Source organism: Puma concolor, chromosome B3 (assembly GCF_028749965.1).
Source record: "Puma concolor isolate L17-30 chromosome B3, mPumCon1.1.hap2, whole genome shotgun sequence".
NCBI lineage: Eukaryota > Metazoa > Chordata > Mammalia > Carnivora > Felidae > Puma > Puma concolor.
The window spans coordinates 64110030-64134374 of NC_141672.1; the positions used below are offsets into that span (position 1 = coordinate 64110030).

The 24345-nt window shown below is 38.1% G+C and overlaps 1 protein-coding gene across 3 annotated transcripts in view; it reads right to left on the reverse strand.

Annotated features, from left to right (window-relative positions):
* Nucleotides 1-3328: 3328 nt before the first annotated feature.
* Nucleotides 3329-24345, reverse strand: part of PSMA6 (proteasome 20S subunit alpha 6) — a 31049-nt gene continuing 10032 nt past the window's right edge. The window contains exons 1-7 of one of the 3 annotated variants that reach the window (XM_025919521.2): nt 22566-22734; nt 11266-11360; nt 10676-10757; nt 9800-9955; nt 6770-6948; nt 5375-5469; nt 3329-3766 (exon numbers count right to left, since the gene is read on the reverse strand). In XM_025919521.2, the coding sequence (XP_025775306.1) occupies nt 3709-3766; nt 5375-5469; nt 6770-6948; nt 9800-9955; nt 10676-10757; nt 11266-11360; nt 22566-22641 (741 nt within the window). In that variant the 5' untranslated portion in view covers nt 22642-22734 and the 3' untranslated portion in view covers nt 3329-3708. Of the gene's footprint in view, nt 3767-5374; nt 5470-6769; nt 6949-9799; nt 9956-10675; nt 10758-11265; nt 11361-22565; nt 22735-24345 lie in introns of those variants that run through there. The other 2 variants (XM_086709926.1, XM_025919522.2) reach the window with 2 other exon arrangements.

Consider the following 24345-nt stretch of genomic DNA (forward strand, 5'->3'; position numbering starts at 1 on the left):
TGCTAATGTAAGTGGTAGTGTTGTGTTTTAATTTCAAATTCCAATTGTGCACTGCTGGTGTACAGGAAAGCAACTGACTTTTGTATATTAATCCATATCTGCAACCTTCCTATAAACACTTACTAGTTCCAACAGTTCCAAGAGTTTTTTTCTACATTGTTTGTATTGTTGAAATCATAGACTTTGTAAACAATCACATGCTATTTTTTCTCTCAATTATGTCATGGCATTTTCCAATGTAATTAAAAAAAATTTTTAAACACTTTTAATGGCAGCAAAATATTTTACTGAGCTATGATTAACATCCATCTTTAACTTCATGCATATTCCTTATTAGAAATACAGAAGAGTATAAAAAAACGTGCTCATAGTTCTACCATAAATAACCAAATTAATTTCCACCAGAAATAACCACAGTTCGGGGCGCCTGGGTGGCGCAGTCGGTTAAGCGTCCGACTTCAGCCAGGTCACGATCTCGCGGTCCGTGAGTTCGAGCCCCGCGTCGGGCTCTGGGCTGATGGCTCAGAGCCTGGAGCCTGTTTCCGATTCTGTGTCTCCCTCTCTCTGTGCCCCTCGCCAGTTCATGCTCTGTCTCTCTCTGTCCCAAAAATAAATAAACGTTGAAAAAAAAAATTAAAAAAAAAAAAAAAAAAAAAGAAATAACCACAGTTCATATTCTGTTGTTTTCCTTCTACTGTTTTTTTTCTGCCAATGGTTCGCCTTTCTTGGGCAATAGCCTTCTTTGAATATCTGATGAAAGCTATGGGTCTCTCCCAGGAAATTAAGATATGCACTAAATTTTGCAAAGTTCCAGAGGTCTAGAGGCCTCTATGGCCCATCCCAGAAATGACTGACAAGAGGCTGGGACAGGGCTACACTTATGGCTGCCCTGGGGGATGAGATGTTGGGACAGTTACATGTACCAAATGTACATCCCCTTCTGGTACCCCACCCCCACCTGCTTGTTTGCCACTAAGGGCAAGGGTGTGGCAGGTGGCACCAGGGCGAGGGCTATCTTCCTGCTTCCTCCTACTCGTCCTCCTCTGCTGGGGTGGCCTTGTCATCTCTCATGAATTATAGGCACTTTGACAGCTATCAGCAGGCGCAGCTCACGGCCCTTCTGTTGTGGGTGAGCCCAGGTCTCTGAGGAAGTTATAGTCACAACAGCAGCAACAACAAAATAGAGACAGAATATATAGAGAATATTCCCTCTGTTGACCTGAATATATTCTATGACATATAATTATAGAGAAAATATATGTGTTCTATTTTTGGAACATTCTTGGTATAGAATAATGGCATTTTTTAGAATTTTGAATCTAGCCACCTAACTGATGGTGGGGAGGGGAGAACTTGACGTAAGTGATTGTAGGTTTCATCTAATGCCCTGACAAAGAAGTCTTGGGGTCAGACAGTTGTGTGTGGGTCTACTCCTGTCATCAATGCTTGTGTGATCTTGGACAAATTAATTTATTGAGCTCAGTTTTTTCACTTGCGGTAGGGGACTATTGACAGTATGGATCTATGATCCTTTCTGCATTAACTCTTATATATCCCAGACTCTTAAAACACACACACACACACAAACACACACACACACAGAACTAGAGTGACTTAATGTTCATACTTAAATTGATCATTTCCATTTCTTCTGGCTCATTTAAGCATAATTTAGCCAATCCAAGAAGCTTAATACTATTTTATACTTGGGGCATCTGGCTGCCTCAGTCGGTATAGCATGTGACTCTTGCTTTCAAGGTTATGAGTTCGAGCCCCACATTGGGTGTGGAGATTACCTAAAAATAAAGTCTTAAAAAAACACTATTTTATACAGTAAAACCTTGGTTTGCGAGCATAATTCCTTCCAGAAACATGTTTGTAATCCAAAGCACTTGTATATCAAAGTGAATTTCAAAAACCATTGGCTCAGTTGTGATCATGTGACATTTGATGTTATGTACTCTTCTTATTGAAAGACATTGCTCATTTATCAACCTAAAATTTATCAGAATGTTTGCTCGTCTTGCAGAACACTCACAGAACAAGTTACTTACAATCCAAGGGTTTACTGTACTTAAATTTGTCTAGATTTTGCATAATGTAAAACTTATTTTTCTAACAAATGAGGCAATTTGCATTTTCTACCACTAAGAGGTATTTTCTCACAAAATAGCCAAGGTATTTGCTAGACTTTCTCCCATGACTCCAGAAGGGTGGAGTCGGTCAAAACTCTAAGGGTATAGTTGTCTGTTCAGTGAAGTAGGCTGAGGGTCTACACAGACCCCACTTTGAAAATGGTAGTACCTTTACAGGGCCTAGTGGATATAGATGGGTAATCCCAGAGCAGCAGCCCCTGAACTGGAAGACCTTGCTTCCCCTTTAGGACTCATGACTCAGCTCTGAAGAGGATGTGGTCTGTGAAGTTTCCTGCTTTTAGTGGTCACAAGTTCACATGGTCTCCCCTTTTGTGGGACTGGTGGCTACAGATACAGGAGCAACTGCCTCCAGGCATTTGTATTAGGCCAGCAGCCACGTTCACCTGTTGTGTGTGGTAACAGCCTGTCTCACCCAGGGCAAATGAGGACATGAAACGTATCAACCTTAGAAATTGCGAGATTTTTGGATCATCTGTAACAATTAGCGATTCATGTCACCAGGGTATCACTATGGGAATTTAAAAAAACTTAATTCTGGGGGCGCCTGGGTGGCGCAGTCGGTTAAGCGTCCGACTTCAGCCAGGTCACGATCTTGCGGTCCGTGAGTTCGAGCCCCGCGTCAGGCTCTGGGCTGATGGCTCGGAGCCTGGAGCCTGTTTCAGATTCTGTGTCTCCCTCTCTCTCTGCCCCTCCCCCGTTCATGCTCTGTCTCTCTCTGTCCCAAAAATAAATAAATAAACATTGAAAAAAAAAATTTAAAAGATAAAAAAACTTAATTCTGTTCAGTAATGATTTTTCTGAATATAATCTGCTCTTCTTTTTCCCTTAACATTGTTTATAGTGGCATCTCTACTATAGGCCAATTCCTTAAAGTCTGCTTTAAATAATTTTAAGGCAGCATAGAAAATACATATATTCTACAACTTTCCTGGCCTCACTGTTTCTCAAAGGTAACTGCAATTTTTGCTCTTAAAAATACTGCATCTTACGGAGTAGAGATTAAATGTGTATCTCAAAACCACTAATAACAATGCCAATCTTTTCACTCTGGTTAAAACCTCTGACAGAACTTGGGAGTCCAGTTCAGGAATATTCCATTTGAATGAATGAAGAAATGCAAAATAAAGGTCTTGCCTCACATGCCAGCTTACAATCAGAGCAAGTTTTACAACCACAGTTTTTAGTTTGCCATTTATTCATTAGGCCATAGAGCTATAGTTTAAACTTCTGCCTGTTAAGTTCCTAAAGCCAAAGAAACTTGGATCTCTGTCAACAAAAAGAATAAAGCTACAATGTGAGGATGGTGGGCACTAACAGTCTGCATGCACCAGAGGCTTACGACTTAAAACTTGAGGTGAAATTAAGACAAGATGCGATTATTTTCCAAAAGCACTATTTTTTTTTATTTATACAGAGTCCTAACCACTTCAGTGGCAGGAGGAGTGGGAGAGGTTCCTTTTTCAATCCAGGGGCCTCCATAATGTTGGTCTGTTGTTACCAAACACACAGGCAAGTGGCGTCATGGATTTGGTAAACTAACTACATACAATGTTTAGTCTCTCTCTGCTAGAGCAACAAGGTGAGCATCAATCTCTGCTTCTGTAAGAATCCTAGAAGGCAAGGAGAAAAAAACCCGTAACTATTTTACTTTTTGAAAACTTTTTCTTATCTAAAATTCCAAACACACGAAAGTAGAATAGATAGTAATGAATTCCTGTGTACCTAACTTGGACAATTATCAATTTACAGATTTAAAAAATCTGTATACCTGTCATCCCTTTAGAATTCCTAGGTATTTCATCAACTTTATCTATACACAAAAATGTTTACTTCTTTGACATCAGATCTAAAATTAGGTTTTCTGAAAGCAAACTCTTTTAGTTGTAGCTATGACAGAAAATATTTAAAGCAAACCTATACATAATGTATTCTATTTTAGCTCCAATGTCAAAATGCCCTTTAGAAAAAAGACGGACATCCGGGTGGCTCAGTTGGTTGAGTGTCTGACTCTTGGTTTTGGCTCAGGTCATGATCTCATGGTTTGTGAGACTGAGCCCATGTTGGGCTCTGTGCTGACAGTGTGGAGCCTGCTTGGGATTCTCTCTCTCTCTGCTCCTCCCCCACTTGCTCACTCTCTCTCAATATAATAAATAAACATTTAAAAAAAAAAAAAAAAAAGAGAAAAGAACTTGCAGGTCCTTTAAGCAGATTTATAAATTGCTCCTGCAGGAAAAATACTGCTAAAACCAAACACACAATTACTTCCCACAGAACCAAAAAAAAAAAAAAGTATAGATTCAAAAAATTTTTAATTCCATGAATTTTTCTTAAATCATTCATGTTTAAACCACTTACCTACAGGCAACAAAGAGAATAAATTAGAAGAAAAAATGCATGGTAACAAAAAACTCTGTAAGGTCCAGTTAAGCTTAGTTTACCACCTTTTTCCCCACCCCTAACCATTATCAAGTATCCCTGTAACTGTGACCTAAGAGTAAATACAAATTATAGTTAACATGCCTTCCAGCAGTTCCCTGCATCTGTGGATTTAACTGAAGTATTTTTCACAAGTGCATCCAGATTCATGGTAAGTAAACCACCTCACTAGGTTCTGGGGGGATTAAATGAGATGGTATATGTTAAGCACCCAGTATAGATTTGACTCATGGAAGCTATAAGGTTGATCTGTAGGAGTTAGTTACTTAGTAAGAACAGACAAGCATCCAGCATCTGCAATTCAATTAGCTATATTCAAAATTTGGGGTTTCCAAAGATCTCCAGACAGGGTCTGATATAGATCAGTATTTCATATTACTCTCAAAGCTCCACTTAAATAATCACTAAATAATCAAAGCTTCACCTGAAAAAAACTAAAAACTACTACTCTGGGAGATGAGGTTTCTATTGGCCATAAGGTAAAAAAAGGTAACACTTATGCTTACTTTACTCCCAACATAAAGAAGGTTATTTTATGTTGCCTCTGATATTTGATATAAAATCACTGAGAAATGAGAAGCAGTTATGTCTGCCTTAAAGAGATTTCTGGTAAGTTTTAAAACAGATCTCTCAGGTAATGAGGGAAAAAACTGCAATTAAAAAAAAAAATGCTTTCCCCCCGCAAGTTGTAGGACAAATGGACCCACACACTTCTACCCTTCTAGGCTGTAATTAATCTCTTGGCAAACTTCTTTAAGCACCTGTCCAACAATATAACTCACCTGAATTTAGGATTTTCAACTGTAACTACTCCAACTTCTATTTCTGAAGGTTTAAAATCAATTGATAGAACAGTAGATAGGCATGTAATTGCAGTCTGAAAAAAGTATCAACATTAAAATAGTATTTTTCAGAGATTCCAAGATTTTTCATTCCAAGCTTATTCAGATCATGAATTAACCACAAACTATTCATTTTTGTTCCATGTTTCAGTGATGCAGTTCTACAACCACGTGTTACCAACAGATTGCTTAATTCTAATATGTTGCCTGCCAATGAGAAGAAACTTGGCTTATACTAAGTCAAGTCATAAATGAAAGGGGTCTATCAAAAAACACAGGATGAATCACACACAACAGTCTGTTTGCTTGATGACCTCTACATGCTGGGCACTATGCTTAGCACTTGGGGTGAGATGGGGGAGAGGATAAACATGAATGATACAGCCTTCCTTCAAGGCAAATTTACAGTAATAACAGTTTAAGAATGTTTTAAAGTAGCTCTGTATCTGATGTGATTAATCATTTATGTAATTATGAACTGCAAGTAAAAGACCTTTTATAAACATTTAAACAGGACACAGTACCTCCCAGATGAGAACTAGCTTTATATCTCCCATTACTATAAATAATACTGCCAACCAAACATAAAAGTATTAGATAGTAATTCTTCTTTTGTCACTTACCAGAATCATGTTTTAAGTCTTTGGAATGGTTGTATCCCAGACCCTCCTTTCCAAAATTTACTAAAATTTTTGTTTTCAACTTCTTGGCAGTAAATAAGAGGTTTCCTTGGTCTAATATTACTAAACATTTATGTAAAATTTTAGCTTGTTGTCTCCATTTAAAACATCCCAATCATAATGAATAATCAATCCCCTATCATTCCTGCATTAAGCTAGCTCTGCTTTTGCATCCCAGATAGAATTTCTCTGTCAAGTTATCGCATGAGCATATATTCTTTAACCAAGAAGATGTTTGTTTGCTGAGAATCTGGTATGTGGCTGTTTCTCCTTTAGGGCCATAAGAGTAACACTGCGGACTCAATTTTTTCACTTTTGCTTCCAGGAAGCTTAAGTCTAATTTGAGTCACAACCATGCAGGTCTCAGGCCCTGGTCTTGAATTCTCATTTTTAGTTACATCTTCCCATTTTATAAGTGTTTTATTGGAAGCAGTTTCAAATACATTATGACATGAGATAAGGAATTACGTGAATACAAGCAGTCCTCATTGTTCCCATGTCAGCTGAATGACACCAATTTTACTATTAAGCCAACAAACTTGGTTCTGTGATAAATCCAGAACAGCCTTTTTAGATGGTCAATTTATACAATGATCTTCCCTATTCTATTTAGCATTAAAAAAAAAAAAAGGTCAGATCCTTTTGACTAACTTACTTCCACTGTCTGTTCAAATGTCCAATCAAATTTCTTCTTGACTTTTTTTTCAAGGAAGCTGGTTGATTCAGTTTGTTTAACTCCTGCTGCAGTGGCTTTAAACCCACAGTAGTAACCTGCAGGATCACACTTGTACACCTGAGGGCCTTGTTCTTCATCTATACCAATTAAAATCATACCTAAAAAGAAAGACCCTCATGAAATATCTTATACTTTTGTACAACACAATTTCTTCTTTCTTTGTATTGTCATAAAGCTATTGTTAATCACTATTCTGCCCATCTATTTTAGGATATGTATTTTGCTTAAAGAACACTGATAAAATACAGGTTATCACCACAGATAAACTAGGTAACCAAGAACTTTCCATTTCACAAAAGGCTTATCAAAGATGTTTTTAAAATTTGAATTATTACAATTATAATTTACAACCTTCTAAATCCTTGCTATTACTCAAAGCATATTCCTCTGAACCCTTGAGATGTTACCAAATAAATTTGAATTGAATTGAATTGAAGTTGAATTCAGTTAAATTTTTCATCTTCCTTTTAGAGAAAATAATATATAGTAGTATGGTAAATGTTCTGCTGTAGACTGACCTACTTAAACTTAGTAGTTCTTTAATTTATTTGACCAAGGAAGACTTTTTCTTTTTTTTAAGAACTTAAGGTTCTAAAGAATTTAAGGTTCCAGGGAACCAAAATTGTGGAATACACCTTGGGAATGGCGCAAAACGAAATACACCTTGAGGCTACTTGCTTATCTTCAGACTGCCCATCTTTGATACTGCTGGTATATATTCCCCTAGTAGTCAGGAGAAACCAAATTCTAAATTCTGTACACAGAACTTTATTATTACAAATCCATACAGTTAAATGACATACAGTTAAAATAAACACCACACCAAACTTCTTTCTACTCAGCAAAGCAGGTAATAAAGTATTTAAAGAATGACTTAACTCCTGGTTTCTTGTATTTCTAGATCTGAACCTCTTTTATGTATAGGCATGCCTCGTTTTATTGCGTGTTGCCTTGTTGCACTTCACAGATACTGCATTTCTTTATAAAGGTTTGTAGCAACCCTGTGTTAAGTCTATTTTTCCAATAGTGTTTGCTTGCTTCATGTCTGTCACATTTTGCTAATTCCTGGAATATTTCAAACATTTTCCATTATTCTTCTTATACTTGTTACAGTCATCTATTATCAGTGATTAGGACTTGTTGAAAGTTTAGATGTTAGCATTTTAGCAATAAAGTATTTTTAAATTAAGGTATGTACATGGCTTTTTTAGATATAATGCTATTGCACACTTAATAGAGTACAGTGTAAACATAACTTTCATATGCACTGGGAAACCAAAAAGTTCATCTGACTCACTATATTGTGATATTAGCTTTATTGCAGTGGTCTGTACTGAACCTGCAGTATCTCTGAGGTATGCCTGTAGTTTCCTCTGTTTTAAGATTCAGTAGTAGTCAATCACTTTATTCACATTTAGAGATGTTTTACCGAGTCTACCAATGAGGAATTTTGAAACTTATTTGATAAACACGATGACAGTGATCAGATATCTGTTTTAATCAAAGGTTATGTCACCCTCTAATTTTCCTTACATTTTATACTTGATATAAAGTATAGGGCAACACCAAAGAGATATCCACTTACTGCTTGAGGGAACAAACACTTTTTTACTCCAGTCTTGCAAGATCAGCTGGGTTTAATAGATGGTAGAGACATGAAGGGCAATCAAGGCAAAAGGAACAACATGCACAAAGGCATCAAGACATGAAAGGTCTTGTTATACCCAGGTGATGACAAAAGACCCACGCACTACCGAGACTTCAGGTGAGGAAGGAAAGCAGTACACGGAAGAAGGTGCTTGGGAATAAGCTGCATGTCATATTAAGGGGCTTGGAATTTACACTGTAGCTGATGAGGAATCAGTTTTTCTAGGGAGTAACAATCAAAATTTAATTTTAAAATAACTCACATAGCAACATGGAAGACTAGGAAAGAGTGAAAAAAGAGAGAAGAGACAAGTAAACTAAGTGGCAAAGGCAAGAGATGATGAAGAAGGAACAGAGGAGACAGGAAAGAACAGATATTCTGAGGTGAAGCTCGAAGACTAATCATATGACCAAGGAAGGTGGAGTAGGCGTAGCAAAGAGAAGTTGAGGATAAAAGCAGGAAAACAGCAATGATTTCAAGTCTGAAGCATCTGCAGGCTGTGGAGGAAGGGACTGGGCTAACACTAACGTAGTAGTGACTGGCTGAATACAGGTAGTAAACGAAAGTATGAAAGAGGGTGAGATCACTGACACAGAACCAAGAGGGAGAGAAGGACCACAGAGAAAGCCTGGTGAGCAAAAACATTTAAAGGAAAAGCAGAAGATGAGCTAAGGAAAGTGAGGAAAAGGGGGAAAGAGCATCACTGAAGAAACTGAGGGAGCATTTTTAAATGAGAGGTCAAAAATAGGGTCATATGTTAGAGAAAAATCATTACACTCACTGTTTTAATTCCCATAAACGACACAATGTCAAAAACAAATGTGTTCAATTTTTCAGGATAATGTATTACATTCAATCTAAAATCAGTAAACCTCATCTCTCTCCTAATAGAATTTTACTTATTTTTAAAAAAACATAATATAGTCTACAAATATGAACCACAGGTATATGTGTTTGAGCCTAATTCTTTAGGGTGATCAAAAAAAAGAGCTACATTGTTAAGATGCCTATTGAGACATATGCATGGAAAGAGTAATCTGGAATTGCAGTACAACTCCCATTACAACAGCCCAATGTAACAGTGACTTGGATCTTTCAAATCAAACATCCTTAAAAGAACTATTTTAATAAAGTCTAATAGCACCTAAAGCTTAAGAGATAATACCTAAAATACTGTTGTGAAACCTATCCTTCATCGCTGATTTATTATAGAGTTCCACCCTTTATATAATTTTCTTTTATTCCTCTTTCTGAAAAAATGTAATTCATCAATTATTTGTGAGCCTTGTTAGCATACTTACAACAACCAAGAGGCCTCATTTCAGCATTCTGTGTGTAGACCTGAGAAATATCAGCAATTCTTTTGCACAGCATGTCCACAGGAATCTCATAGCCATACTTGTACTTCCAATTAGCTGCCTCATAGCGTGCCCTCTGTACCTGGGATCTGCTGTCCGCTTAGAGCAGAAAAAACAAGTTTACTTCTTTAGAGGAAAGAGTGAACGTAAAATCAGACAATTTTCCATTTTCCATACATATATAAAATCTCCACTCTAACTTAAGGAAGGTAGAGTGGTCCACTATGGTTTCTTCTACCACCAATGAACGGTCGATGACTCAGCAACAAATACATGACAAAAAAGGAAAACATATTTAAAGATGGAGTTCTACACATAGCACTTCCTTTTACGCTGAGTCCTTTATCAGCCGTCAAAATAGTTTCCACAAGTGTTTAATAATTCCCAAAAGAACAAGTTTTAAGGAGAATGTTTCTCTTATCTTTTTTGTAGGCTTGAATTTTCTCTTGATTTCAGAAAACAGAAACCCAAAGTAATTTTTATAATTCTCATCTACTTCTAACTGTGCCATTATTACCAGGTGTGAAATATATGGACTTAACTGCCCTTAAAGTATTAACTATATATGAAATAAATCATCTATGAGAGGGGCCTCAGCCCAGTTTCCCTGACGGTAGTATACAGATCTAATTCTATTATACTTATGATTTCAAAAAAGCTCACAATACTCCGAATATACTGATACTAACCTTGGAAGATGGCAAATATACTCCTATATATCAGGCACATCAGGCACTAAAGGGAGCCTTTTAAAATTAATACAAAACTCAAAAATAATTGAAGAAAATAACAAATCTAAGTAGACATCAAATCAGTTACCTGTCATTCCTGTCATCACACAGCCAATGTTTTCAGTTATCTTGAATAAGTGAGTCACTGTGCTAGAATCCAATAATTTGTCCTAATGAACAAAAGAGATCAAGATAATTTTTGTAAAATCAGAGGTCCCAGTGCAGGGATAAAAAAAATACTATGGAGTTATGATAAACTATGTAACAAATGTCTTCTGTTCATTTTATTGTTAAACCCAATTTTTTAAAAAAGGCAGGGGATAGACTTTGTCTTCCTTTGTTAGATGATAGGTTTCCTGTGGGGGAGAACTATATCACCAAAGCCTGTTGCAAGATTCCTGAAGAAAAAAGACCTAGAATTCCTACTGTGCTTATAATCATTACCACAAAGTTCAATATGTTAATTCAGTCTACTCAGCTAAACAGTCCATAGCTGCCGAGTAAATACTTCTGGAGTGAAACGGGAAAGCACGAGGAAAGCAAGAATGTTAATGTATATAGGTTGTAATATAACTTTGTTTATACAAAACAAACTCATGAGTTTGTTGTTGTACAAACTAATGAAAAATCCTTACATTATATTCTGTAACAACAGGCTATCTGAGCAGTATTACTTACAGGTACTTTCTTCTGTGTGACAATTACTGCACAGTCTTTCCCTCTGACAGCTACTGATGTAAGGCCACCCTGGTTAATAGCCTTAAAAGCATATTCTGGAAAACAGAATATTGTTTTTAAAAGGTGGAATAAATTATTATAGATTCATCAAATGGAATAAGCAGTCACTGAAAAGAATGAGCTAGAGCTATACAAACTAACATGGAATGCTGTCCAAGACATGCAAAGTTAAAATAATAATGATAATAATAAATTCCAGTTAAACCAACTCCATTTCTTTTCATTTTAGTTTACTCATCATTTTCATCAGACTAAGTACCAAATTTCCAAAAAAGATTTAATTTATCATATCAAGTCTTTAAAAAAAATTTTTTTTAATGCTCATTTTTGAGAGAGAGACAGAGCATGAGTGGGGAAGGGGCAGAAAGAGAGGGACACACACAATCAGAAGCAGGCTCCAGGCTCTGAGCTGTCAGCACAGAGCCCGATGCGGGGCTTGAACTCACAAACTGTGAGATCATGACCTGAGCTGAAGTCAGACACTTAACCAACTGAGCTACCCAGGCACCCCTATCATATCAAGTCTTTATCAATTACATTTTATAATTTGAAAAGTTTGTTTTGTGGTCATTATTTCTACCAAGTATGGTTTTCATAGGTCAAATTTAGTTGCTCTAAATATTCTCAAGATCTACTACTACTGCTAATTTTGGCCAGTAACTAATTTGACCGTATGCAATTTTAATTGCTATTAAGATTATTCTGTATTGTCTTTTCCCCTACCAAGTTGAAATTTTCTGGATCATAGTTTTTCTGATTTTCATGATATCTAAAACAAGGATTCTTTAGTTTGTCTATAACAAACTTCAGCTTGTGCACTTCTAGCTGCTATCAAACCAGTCCCCAGGTTAAAACAGATGGATCAAAGAGGGAGCATGAAAACAAACTACTTTAACACCATGCAGTTGACAACAACTGCTTTTGAAGAGTAGAATTACAAATGAGACTACCCCTTTCTATGTTTTGTATTTCTTTAATATCTAAATCTAATATAAACACACTTTGTAATTATAAAAGTAGCAACAGATGAACTATTGGAACCTCATCAAGATAAAAAGCTTCTGTACACAAAGGAATCAATCAACAAAACTAAAAGGCAACGGACAGAATGGGAGAAGATATCTGCAAATGACATATCGGATAAAGGCTTAATATCCAAATACATGAAGAACTTACCAAACTCAACACCCAAAAAAACAAATAATCCAGTGAGGAAATGGGCAGAAGACATGAATAGACACCTTTCCAAAGACATCCAGATGGCTAACAGACATGAAAAGATACTCAACATCACTCATCATCAGGGAAATACAAATCCAAACCACACTGAGATACCACCTCACAGCTGTCAGAAAGTGGAGAAAGGGGAACCCTTTTGCAAGGTTGGTGGAAATGCAAACTGGTGCAGCCACTTTGGAAAACGGAATGCAAGTTCCTCAAAAATTACCTACAGAACTACCCTACAACCCAGAATTGCACTACTAGGTATTTATCCAAAAGACACAGGAGTGATGTTTCAAATGGGCACATGCACTCCAATGTTTATAGCAGAATTATTGACAATAGCAAAAGTATGGAAAGAGCCCAAATGTCCATCGACAGTTAAATGGATAAAGAAGATGTGGTATAGATACCCAATGGAGTATTACTTGGTTATCAAAGAGAATAAAATCTTGCCATTTGCAGCAATGTGGATGGAACTAGAGTGTGTTATGCTAAACAAAATAAGTCAGGCAGAGAAAGACAAATATCCTATGATTTCACTCATATATAGAATTTAAGAAACACAGCAGATGAACATAGGGGAAGGGAAGGACAAATAAGGTAAAAGGTAAAAACAGAGAGGAAGGCAAGCCATAAGAGACTCTTAAATACAGAGAACAAACTTGGGGTTGCTAGAGAGGAGGTGGATGGGGGGTGGGCTAAATAGGTGATGGGCATTAAGAAGAGCACATGTTGGGATGAGCCCTGGGTGTTATATGTAAGTGATGAATCACTGGGTTCTATTCCTGAAATTGATACTACACTGTATGTTAACTAACTTGAATTTAAAAAAAAAATTAAAAGAAATTAAAATAAAATATTAGTCATAAAAAATAGCAACAGAAATATTTGCTCACTGTAGAAAATACGGGGATTATAGAATACAATGTAAAAAAAAGAGTCACTCATAACTCTAATCATTATTGACATTTTAACATAATAGATGTTTTTAAAATTCTGTCAAGTATTACTCTGGGCACAGGGTCTGAATCCTAGTCTTCTATGTTCAGAAAGCCAACTGGTGACGAGGACCAGCAAAGAAAGATTACCTGTGCCAAAGAACTTCCTTTAATAGGAGCTATAATAAAAAACTCATTGGGGCACCTGGGTGGCACAGTCGGTTAAGCGTCTGACTTCAGCCAGGTCACGATCTTGCGGTCCGTGAGCTCGAGCCCCGCATCGGCCTCTGGGCTGATGGCTCAGAGCCTGGAGCCTGTTTCCGATTCTGTGTCTCCCTCTCTCTCTGCCCCTCCCCTGTTCATGCTCTGTCTCTCTCTGTCCCAAAAATAAATAAACGTTGAAAAAAAAAAAAAACTCATCAAATATTTCTAAGTAGCTATAGATTGAAGACAGAAAAATAGAGTAAAAAAGACTCTAGCAAAACACCATAAAGAAAATCCTCAAATCTACCTTAGATTCAACTAGATTATACTAGTTTATTTTTACCATCACCACAAATAATTTCTAAAGCATAATGTTTCAAAATGCTTCTCAGTTCGGGGCGCCTGGGTGGCGCAGTCGGTTAAGCGTCCGACTTCAGCCAGGTCACGATCTCGCGGTCCGTGAGTTCGAGCCCCGCGTCGGGCTCTGAGCTGATGGCTCAGAGCCTGGAGCCTGTTTCCGATTCTGTGTCTCCCTCTCACTCTGCCCCTCCCCCGTTCGTGCTCTGTCTCTCTCTGTCCCAAAAATAAATAAACGTTGAAAAAAAAAAAATTAAAAAAAAAAAAATGCTTCTCAGTTCTATTTCTTATATGGCCAAAAAGCTTCTATCAGATCAAACCTCCACAGATAAAAAACCATAAACTCTGAATAACTACCTGAAGACACCAGAAAGTGACAAACAGTAGGCAGATTCTAGAAGGGGAGGACAATGCTTGGAAGAAAGGAATGGCATGAATGAGTTTCCCATTTTCACAGCTTATAGACTGAGTGCAGGCCCTGGTCAGGGCTAAATACCCACAGAAAATTCAGTCTTTTTAGCCTGAAGAATTAGAGAACAGTTTGGGGGTAACTACAGCTACTGGAAAATGAGGGAAAGAAAGGAGAGAGCCAGAGAGGGAAAGACTCAACCCATATATTATGTTACCCAAATCTCTGGCTGATTCCATAATCACATATACACAAGACAGACTCCAGGCAGCTTAGCTAAGGATAAAAGAAAGGGAGATTTGAGCTGCCACCCAAATTAACTGCCTGCTAGAACAAATCAACATTCTTTGGAGGAATATAGCAGAATCCATGTCAACTGCATTAAATATTAATGGATAAAATACTCCAATTAAAGGCAGAAACTGTCAGAATGGATAAAAAAGCAAACCTCAAATATATGCTATCTACCACAGACACACTTTACTAAATGAATGGAAAAAAAGATGCTTACCATATAAACAGTAAGCATCATGTTTATATGCTTACCATATAAACAGAAGCATCAGAAAGTTGAATGGACAATATTAATATCGGACAAAGTAGAGATTTCAAGACAACAAATGTATCAGAGATAAAGAGGGACACTTCAAAAAAATGTCACAGAATGTCAAAAAATGTCATAGAAAAATCAATTCATAAGAAAGAAGACAGAACAATCATAATGTATATGCACCTTATAAGAGTACTTTAAAATACATAAAAGTAAAATTGACAAAATTAAAAAGAGAAATGGCCAATCCCATCCAGTTTAAGATTTTACCACCACCACCGGGGCAACTGAAATAGACATAAACACACAAAGTAGACATTCATGATATGGACCACACTATCAATCACCTTGACTGAGTTGTATCTACAGAACACTACTGGCAACAACTGAAGAATATACATGCACATGGTGTAATACAAATGTACATGGTACCTTTACTGAGACAGCATATATTAGAGACCATAAAACAAGTCTCAATAAATTTTAAAGTATTGAGATCCCTAACTATTTGAAAAATTTAAAACACCCTTCTAAATAATCCATGGATCAAAGACATAATCATAAGAGAAACTTAAAAATATTTTGAACTGACTGGTAATAATGTATCAAAATTTGTAGGATGCAGCTAAAAGAAGGAATTGTATTGCTATGGTAGAAAGACCCTAAAGTGGCCTCCTCTATATAATCCCTGCCTCCGGGTGTTCACACCTTTGTGTAATCCCCTCCTCCTGAATGTGAGCAGGACCCTTACTTGCTTCCGACAAAATGTGGCAAAGGTGATGGGATGTCATTCTCCTAATTACATAAGACATCTTAAAAGCAAAAACATATGTTACCTTCCATTGCATATTTCTCCTACCATCATCTTTTTGTAACATTCTTTTTGCCTTAAAGGTAAATGTCTGCCCCAAATGAATATGCAAAAATTAAAAATAAAAATGTTTAATTAATACAGTTTAATGCTTGTAAGAACAGCCAAACTAATTCCAATTACTTCATAAGTTGAAATGTACACTGATAGCTTTGAATGCAAAAATATTATCAGAGGTAACAATTATGGCATTTACAGATGTCATTAAGTGAGCTTATAAAATGATTTACCTGTGACATGAGGCTAATTTCAGTCCTTAACTGTACTTGTATGTGTCTCATTTATCAATAAAATTATATATATAGTTTATATATAAACAGATATATAAACATATATATTTATATAAATATAAACATATATAAAGACTCTGTCTTGCTAGCAGACTAACTCTAGAGATTCCTCTTGCTGGCTTGCTAAATGGCTGTATGACAAAGAACCATGGGTGTCTTCCAGTGAACAGTCAGCTAGTAGCTGGGACCCTCAGTCTTATACTGAAAGGAAATGAATTCTGCCAACATCCTCAGTGAGCTTGAAAGCAGAGTCTTCTCTAGTTGAACCTCCAGATGAAAACACAACCCAGACAACATGATTGCAGCCTTGTGATATTCTAAGCAAACTACTCCTGACCCACAGTAACTGTGACTTAATAGATGTATTAGTTTTAGCAGCTAAGTTTGTAGTAATGTTTACTCAGCATAGAAAACTAATATGCTAGCCTTGTTTATATTAGACAAGGTCTAAAATCAATTATTTAAGTTACTACTTTAAGAAAATAGGAGGGTGTCTGGGTGGCTCAGTTAGCTGAGTGCCCAACTTTAGCTTGGGTCATGACCTCACTGTTCATGAGTTCGAGCCCCACATTGGGCTCTGTGCTGACAGCTCAGAGCCTGGAGCCTGCTTCAGATTCTGTCTCTTCCTCTCTCTACACCTCCCTTGTTCACACACTCTATCAAAAATAAATAAACCTTAAAAAAATTTTTTTTAAATAAAAAGAAAGAAACTTAGAAGGGGCACCTGGGTGGCTCACTTGGTTAAATTTCCGACTTTGGCTCAGGTCACGAGTTCACAGTTTGTGAGTTCGAGCAAGCATGGGGCTCTCTGCAATCAGCTCAGAGCCCGCTTTGGATCCTCTTTCCCCCCCTCTTTCTGCCCATTCCCTGCTCATGTGCTCTCTCTCCCTCTCTCAAAATAAACATTAAAAAAAATAAGAAACTAAGGAAAGGTAAAATAAACCTGGTTCCCCCCAGATTTCCTTATCTAATTCCCATCTATATCAATTCACCTTCTCTGAGGAACCTTTCCTGGCTCTCCCTGGCTATGTCACTTTCTTCCCTTTTTTTATTTTTTTAAGATTTTTATTTCTTATTTTTTGGAGTAATTTCTACACCAAACATAGAGCTCGAAGTCATAACTCTGAGATCAAGAGCCACACGCTCAACTAACTGAGCCAGCCAGGTGGCCCATGTGTCACTTTCTATAGTAACCTTCTTTGTACTGTTATTTTAGTACTCACCATGTTGCACTGTAATTTCCAATAAAATTGTATATAAATGAATCCCTATTGTAATATTACCAGTGTAAAATATATATTTTATAGTAATTTCCAGAAAAATGGAAACTGCTGGAGTAAAGAATCTTGAGACAACATAATAAGTAAAAAGTATCTTCTAAAGAAACACTGGTAGGGTAAAAATATAGTTTACAGCAGAGGGGAGCATGAAGGCTAATTAAGAAAAAAACAGAACAGCATAAGGGGAACATTTAAAGGTGTATTTGATTTTTAAAGCCAGAATTCAAATACTGGAAATAGTAATTAAACACTTTATTTCCATCACTAAAGATTGGGACTTTTAGGGTAAAATTTCAGAAAAACTTACAAACTAGCAAGCACTATTACATTAATCTCCATAATCTGTTTTTGAATGCCCAAAATTATGCAGGATAATAACTGATAGTCCATTTCCCATTTTTTAAATGGAACAAATTATAATGAATTACACTCAATCTCAAGTCTTCATTTCCTTAAATACATAGTAAAATACATATTTGTAAAGTATTAGGTTGACCCACGAAAATCACTTTAATAGGTAAAAAAAAATAGTAAAATATCAGCAGTTTCACATAGTTCAACCTAACAATAAACCATAAGGTTAGAACGCAAATTGCTTCCTTGACCACAAACAAAATGGTAAATCAACAGTTGTTTTGTATAGTTATCTATTTCACAGTCATCTCTTATTCACTTTCTTTCCTTATACTTTTTCCCAGCACTTTCCCAACTTTCCTGGGAGTCATTTGTATAGTACTAGGAAAAAAACAGTGGGAAAATATAAAAGATACTGTGATAAAATGTTTAGGACAATCACAATACAGACAATGGCTCATACTACGACCTGCAACAGCAGAGATGCATATCCCCTTTATGAACACTCATCAGCTTTGCAAGGCATCTATAGATGATTCTGAGGTTCTGCCAATTACAGGACTATACTCAAGATTTTCCCCACCCATAATTTTGTTTAAAATGCTGTACTGAGTTTTGAGAGATAGATATGGGTTTTTTTCCCCCATATAATAAACATGGGCTGGAAAAATAAAAAAAATGAGAGATCTATACATTCTATGAAGTTTGGTTATGGAAAAAAAAAAAAAGGGTTGTTCTACTGGGGCAAGGCAGGTATTCTGCAAAATATGTCTATTTAATTTCAATGCTGCATGCTAGAAACTTTTTGTTAGTAAGATTTTTGGAAGCTGTTTATTCTTCTGTCTTTCCCTAACCTTGGAACATAAATGAGAAGTGCATCTCATTCCTTAGCACCACCTATTACCCTCTTTAAAACTGTGATCTTGGGGCGCCTGGGTGGCGCAGTCGGTTAAGCGTCCGACTTCAGCCAGGTCACGATCTCGCGGTTCGTGAGTTCGAGCCCCGCGTCAGGCTCTGGGCTGATGGCTCAGAGCCTGGAGCCTGTTTCCGATTCTGTGTCTTCCTCTCTCTCTGCCCCTCCCCCGTTCATGCTCTGTCTCTCTCTGTCCCAAAAATAAATAAAAAATGTTGAAAAAAAAAAATTAAAAAAAAAAAAACAAAAAAAAACCTGTGATCTTTGGGGTGCCTGGATGGCTCAGTCGGTTGAACGTCCGACTCTTGATTTTGGCTCAAGTCATGATCTCAGGTCCTGGGATTGAACCCTGCATCCAGCTCTGCGCTGGGTGTGGAGCCTCCTTGGGATCCTCTCCCTCCCCACCCCCTCTCTCTCTCTGCCTCTTTGTCCCCCTCCTCCACTCACTCGTGGGCACTCTCCCAAATGAAAAGACAAAACAACTGTGATCTTTAAGCAGGTGGGGTCATTAGAAATCTTGGCACTGGCGTGGGGATGCAGAGGGTGTATATGAGGTTTGAAAACATAGTGTTTGATCTCGTTACTTTCTGGTGTAGTTATAATATGTATGTATTTATGTATACAGACATTTAATTTCAAATCGATTCAAGGAGGGCATGAGAAGTCTAGGTTCAGAAACACTATTTTTTTTAATGTTTATTTATTTTTGAGAGAGAGAGAGAGAGAGAGGTGCATGAGAAGGGGAGGGACAAAGAGAGAAGGGGACAGAGTATCCAAGATGGGCTCCAGGCTGACAGCAGTGAGCCTAATGTGAGGCCTGAACTCATGAACTGTGAGATCATGACTGAGCCGAAGTCGGATGCTCGACTGACTGACCAGGTGCCCCAGAAATACTACTTTAACACGAGTTTTTTTTTTTAATAGCAAAAAATGTAAACAGTAAATACTTCCCAGTCCATTTATTTATAAAACTCTTGATTCCATTTTTATCACCCACTCATTTCTTCCTGACAGCATCCCTCACTGAAACATTTATTGAGCACTTACTTTGTGAAAGATACTGTTCTAATAAGTACATTGTATCTATTAAGTCATTAAATCCTTACAGCCCTATAAGGGACACGAAATTATTATTTCTATTTTACAAATCGAAGAAAATTCTCATAGTTGGTGTGGAGCAAGAACTTGAACTCAGGAATCCTGGCTTTGATACTATGCCAGACTGGTATTTCTAGATTAGAAAAGTGTCCTATCCAGTCTGATTCTACCAGTCTATTTCTTTCCTGTTCCTTATCAGCATACTCCCTTCTTAGAAGCAACTGGGCAGTGCTCATATCCCCCTGGCAGGCACATTCAAATGACACTCCTCTCCTCCCTTGCCAGACCTATCCAGCAAAGGATCAGCAAAATCAGGAGAGAAAAGCCCGAAAATAGTGAGGTTTATTTTGTCCCACCTGGGCCTTAGTTTCTTCATTGATAACTTAGGGATTTCTGAAGCTGGTGCTCTGTGTATAGTTCTACAATTTTTACATACACACATCCTGAATACATTCATTAAAAGAAAATTTTCAGTAGTTACTAAAGAGTACAAACAACAATGAGAAATCTTTCTCTTACTCCCTGGGAGCAAACACTGTCAACAGTTTGTAATTATGGGTAACATTTTAACTTTAAATTTGTATCTCTATTTTTTAAATTATTGCCTTTAGACTACATTTATGTTTTGAGTCCAACTATGGAAGAGGAGGAGCACACACTCACCTCTCCATTAATCTTTCCTTCCCCAGTCACCTCCCCATTTTTGCTTTATTTTTTTCCACTATCAAAGTTAACAATTTGCACTCATAATTCTTATATACTTTGTCTCTGGTGGATTCTAAAGTTTATAAACTCATCAACAGCATTCACAATATTATAATGTACAAATATTTCACTAGAAAACCAAGTATGGATAGACCATAAAAAAGTAAATACTCCATGTTTACAGAGCTACTAAGCTAACAGACCAAAAAAATGAGCCAAAGAATCAAATAAGCACCTAAAAACATTTACTGAGCATTTAATACTGTGCTAAGCACTCTACATGTATCATCATATTTAATCCTCAAAACAAGCACACAGGAAGGAATCGTTAACCCAACTCTGCAAACGGAAACTAAGGCTAATGTTAATGTCATAGATCACTTGCCCAGGTTGGCTAGTATGCAGTATGCAAGGATCTGAATCCAGGTAAGGCTCCAGGGCCTGACCTCTTCGCTATACTGCTTGCTCACACTAACTGTTCTTTCACTTTCCTTTTCCTAGCAATATCTAATTAGTGCCCTGAATAGCAGAATGTGTTATTCAACAAGGCAGTGCTTAAAGTCATCCTGTCTAGAGATTAAGCTTTTGGACTACATGTTTCATTCCAAATCTTTTTAAATTACTTAACTGACACTATATCCAGCCTTTCCACTCACCTAATCTGGAAGTATTAAAGACTACTTTTTGGCTGGATTTCACAATATGGTATACAGCAAAGTAAAGAGTAGGTCTGACTTTTCCTGTTCACATATTAAAAATCATAAAATAGAACATTCAAAGCAGTAGTCTAATACAGAAAAATTCTCTAAAACTCGGGAAAGAAACTAAAAATGAAACTTCCTTGAGGAGTTATCTTTCTTCTGTCTTTGGTCATATTTTTCGATTGAGGATGAGTGAAATGGGTTACTGAATTACCCTTGTTTCTTGCTACCTTGTAAACAGTATATAGCCATATACTGTGTAAGTTTCATTCCAAGTTATCTTGAACTATTTCTAAAATTTACAGGTGAAGAGAACCTCATTTATAGGTCAACTCTCTTATGATTTCCAACCAGAGATGGTATTACTGTCCTCCCCAAAGCACTGTGGCGGTAAACTCACTCAAAAATCAAAGGATCATGGGGTCAGATGTAAATCAGATTCTCCAGATATTAATTAAATTCCCTATGGCAGGAGATTAAGAATCCCTGACACCATTTCAATCCAACAAAATATATTGTTACACTGAATGAATGGTAAATAGTTTAGGGTTTATTTCCACTCAGGCTGTCTTTCAGGAAACAGCTAGTTCACCACTTCTCATCCACAATTCAAAACAAGCTTTTAAACTATTTAGAAACATTCAGATGTGGGTTAAAAGGGGATGCTAATTTCAAGAACAGCTCCAGAATTGACAGCCACTCACTCGATCTGCCAGTTTTTCAAAGATGTCCTGATCTGTAGATCCTTGTAATCTGGCACTTTTTATTTTTCTTTTTATACGTTTGTTTACGTTATATGTTACTCCCTTTAAGCTGTGAGCTTCAGTATAGGAGAGGGTGTGACATCTTTGCATCCCCTAGGACCGCCACAGTGTCCTCCACATAAAAGGGTCTGAATGCCAGTGTGGAATTAACTACTACAAGGAAGTACATGTTGCAAACAAAGGAAAACGGAGAGGAGTGTTTTAATGGCAAACTTAAGGTGCCAATTATTCTTTAGAGAAGTCCAGATGTTGGGCCCATCCAGGCCAAAACGTAACAAGTGAAAAAGCTTCAAGAAACCAGAGTCCAGAATTGCAGTCCTACCTTCCTTAACTCTTTATTGTGTCCAGGAGGTGCGGCCTCTCGCCCTTAAGAGCTCGAGGCCTTCAGCCTTCGGGCCCCCCGATCCCTGCCTCCAGACAGGCGTGGGAACACCTTGGGAATGGACCCTGACTCGGCCTTTCTCCCGTCCCAGCTCGGGCCATGCTTCAGTCGCGGACTAAACTCCGGCCGCGTCTGCCTGTTCCAGGCCATACCATGACAGAGCAATTCAAGTGGACCACAGGCGGACTCGGTTCACTCACCTACTTGGTAGAGCCGGCCCTCGGGTGAAAAAATGGTAATGTGGCGATCAAACCCAGCGCTGGAACCACGGGACATGTTGGCGCACCCACTATTTCAAGCACTGTCTCTGAGCCCCGTAGCTCCCGTACCAGGCGTACAAACCCCCCCGGAAGTTGCAACAACTGCTTCCGGGGCACCGGCCGGCTTCATCCGCTCTTACGCGCGGAACTCGCGACTCCAGCTCCAATTCAGGCGCGGAGAGCGTTCCGAGGCCACACCCCTTCTTGGGGGGTGGGGAGAGCAGGGACGGTGCGGCGTGGGGGGCGTTTTCGGTGAGCGCTTGCGTCAGCTACGCGTCTGAGCCTTGTGCAGATACCAGGTGAAACTGGCGTTGTGGCGGTTTAGAGTTTTTATCTGGAAAGTGAATGGACTGCAGCAAGGACGAAAAAGCTTTCTGGGGGCCCCGAGTAATAATCTGCCTACCGGTGGGACCTAAATGGATGGATGATGTGTTTAAGTCTCTCGTTAGTTTGGGGACGTATGTATCCAGCTTGTGTCTAGATTTCTTGCGTTCTTTCTAATCTACTTTTTACCCATCCACTTTTCTTCCTACTACAGGAGAAAATGCGTTGCAGGGGTTGCGGCAGTAACCGTTAATTTTAGGTACAGAAGGGACCGGGTTCTAGTAGCTACTGGAAAGAACAGAACTGTCTTCTGGCCAGGCAAGGCCAGCAATCCCGACAGTTTTGTCTTAGAAGTAGAACTGAGGAAATATAGGTGAGGAATATGAGGAATCATGAAGTTAAGTTGCTTTAATTGATAAGAACGGAAAGGACATGGAGTATAGCCCTGTTCATTTGTTGAATGAACTAATGGGAGTAGCGGACTGGGTGGCTCCGGGGAGGAAAAGTGGCTTTTCAAATTGTAAAACGGTGCCTATTTTGACTTTTCCCCAAGGCACACTCCTATTTAACCAATATTGAATGCAAAACATGACGTTAGGCTGGTGTCCCTAACCTCCCCCGTTTGTGCATCTGGGAGGCCGGTTTTGCCAAGGTTTCTGGCACTTGAGTGCCTGCTGTAAGTTAATACTAAAGCAAGGATTCTTACCTCTTTAACATATTTTCTCCTAAGCTCACTTTGCATTTAAAGGAAAAAAATGTGTAAGAACCTCTTAAGTAGTTCTTTTTTTTTTTTTTTTTTAATTTTTTTTTTCAACATTTATTTATTTTTGGGACAGAGAGAGACAGAGCATGAACGGGGGAGGGGCAGAGAGAGAGGGAGACACAGAATCGGAAACAGGCTCCAGGCTCTGAGCCATCAGCCCAGAGCCCGAGGCGGGGCTCGAACTCACGGACCGCGAGATCGTGACCTGGCTGAAGTCAGACGCTTAACCGACTGCGCCACCCAGGCGCCCCTCTTAAGTAGTTCTTAAGGAAACCCCAAATGTCAACAATGTTTTTAAAAATTAAACCTCCATTTTTATCAAGCTGAAAAAGTCCAAAAGTGAGACATGATTAAGATAATACTAAATGCATACAACATCTTTGGCACACAGGGTACTTTCCAGCTCTAATTTCCAAGTGTACGGATAAAAGTTGTCCCTTACTTCTGCCGCAGGTCCCTACCCTACCCTCAGGACAAACTCCTGACCTTTTGGGTGCTTTTTTCCTCACACTCTGAGCAACGCTAGTGTATTATAATTTTCCAGACTTTACCTGAATAGAGTTCTCTGTAAGGCTGCTAAGGAGGGTGAACTCTTTTAGTTGCACAGCCTCAACAGCCCCCCACCCCCACCCC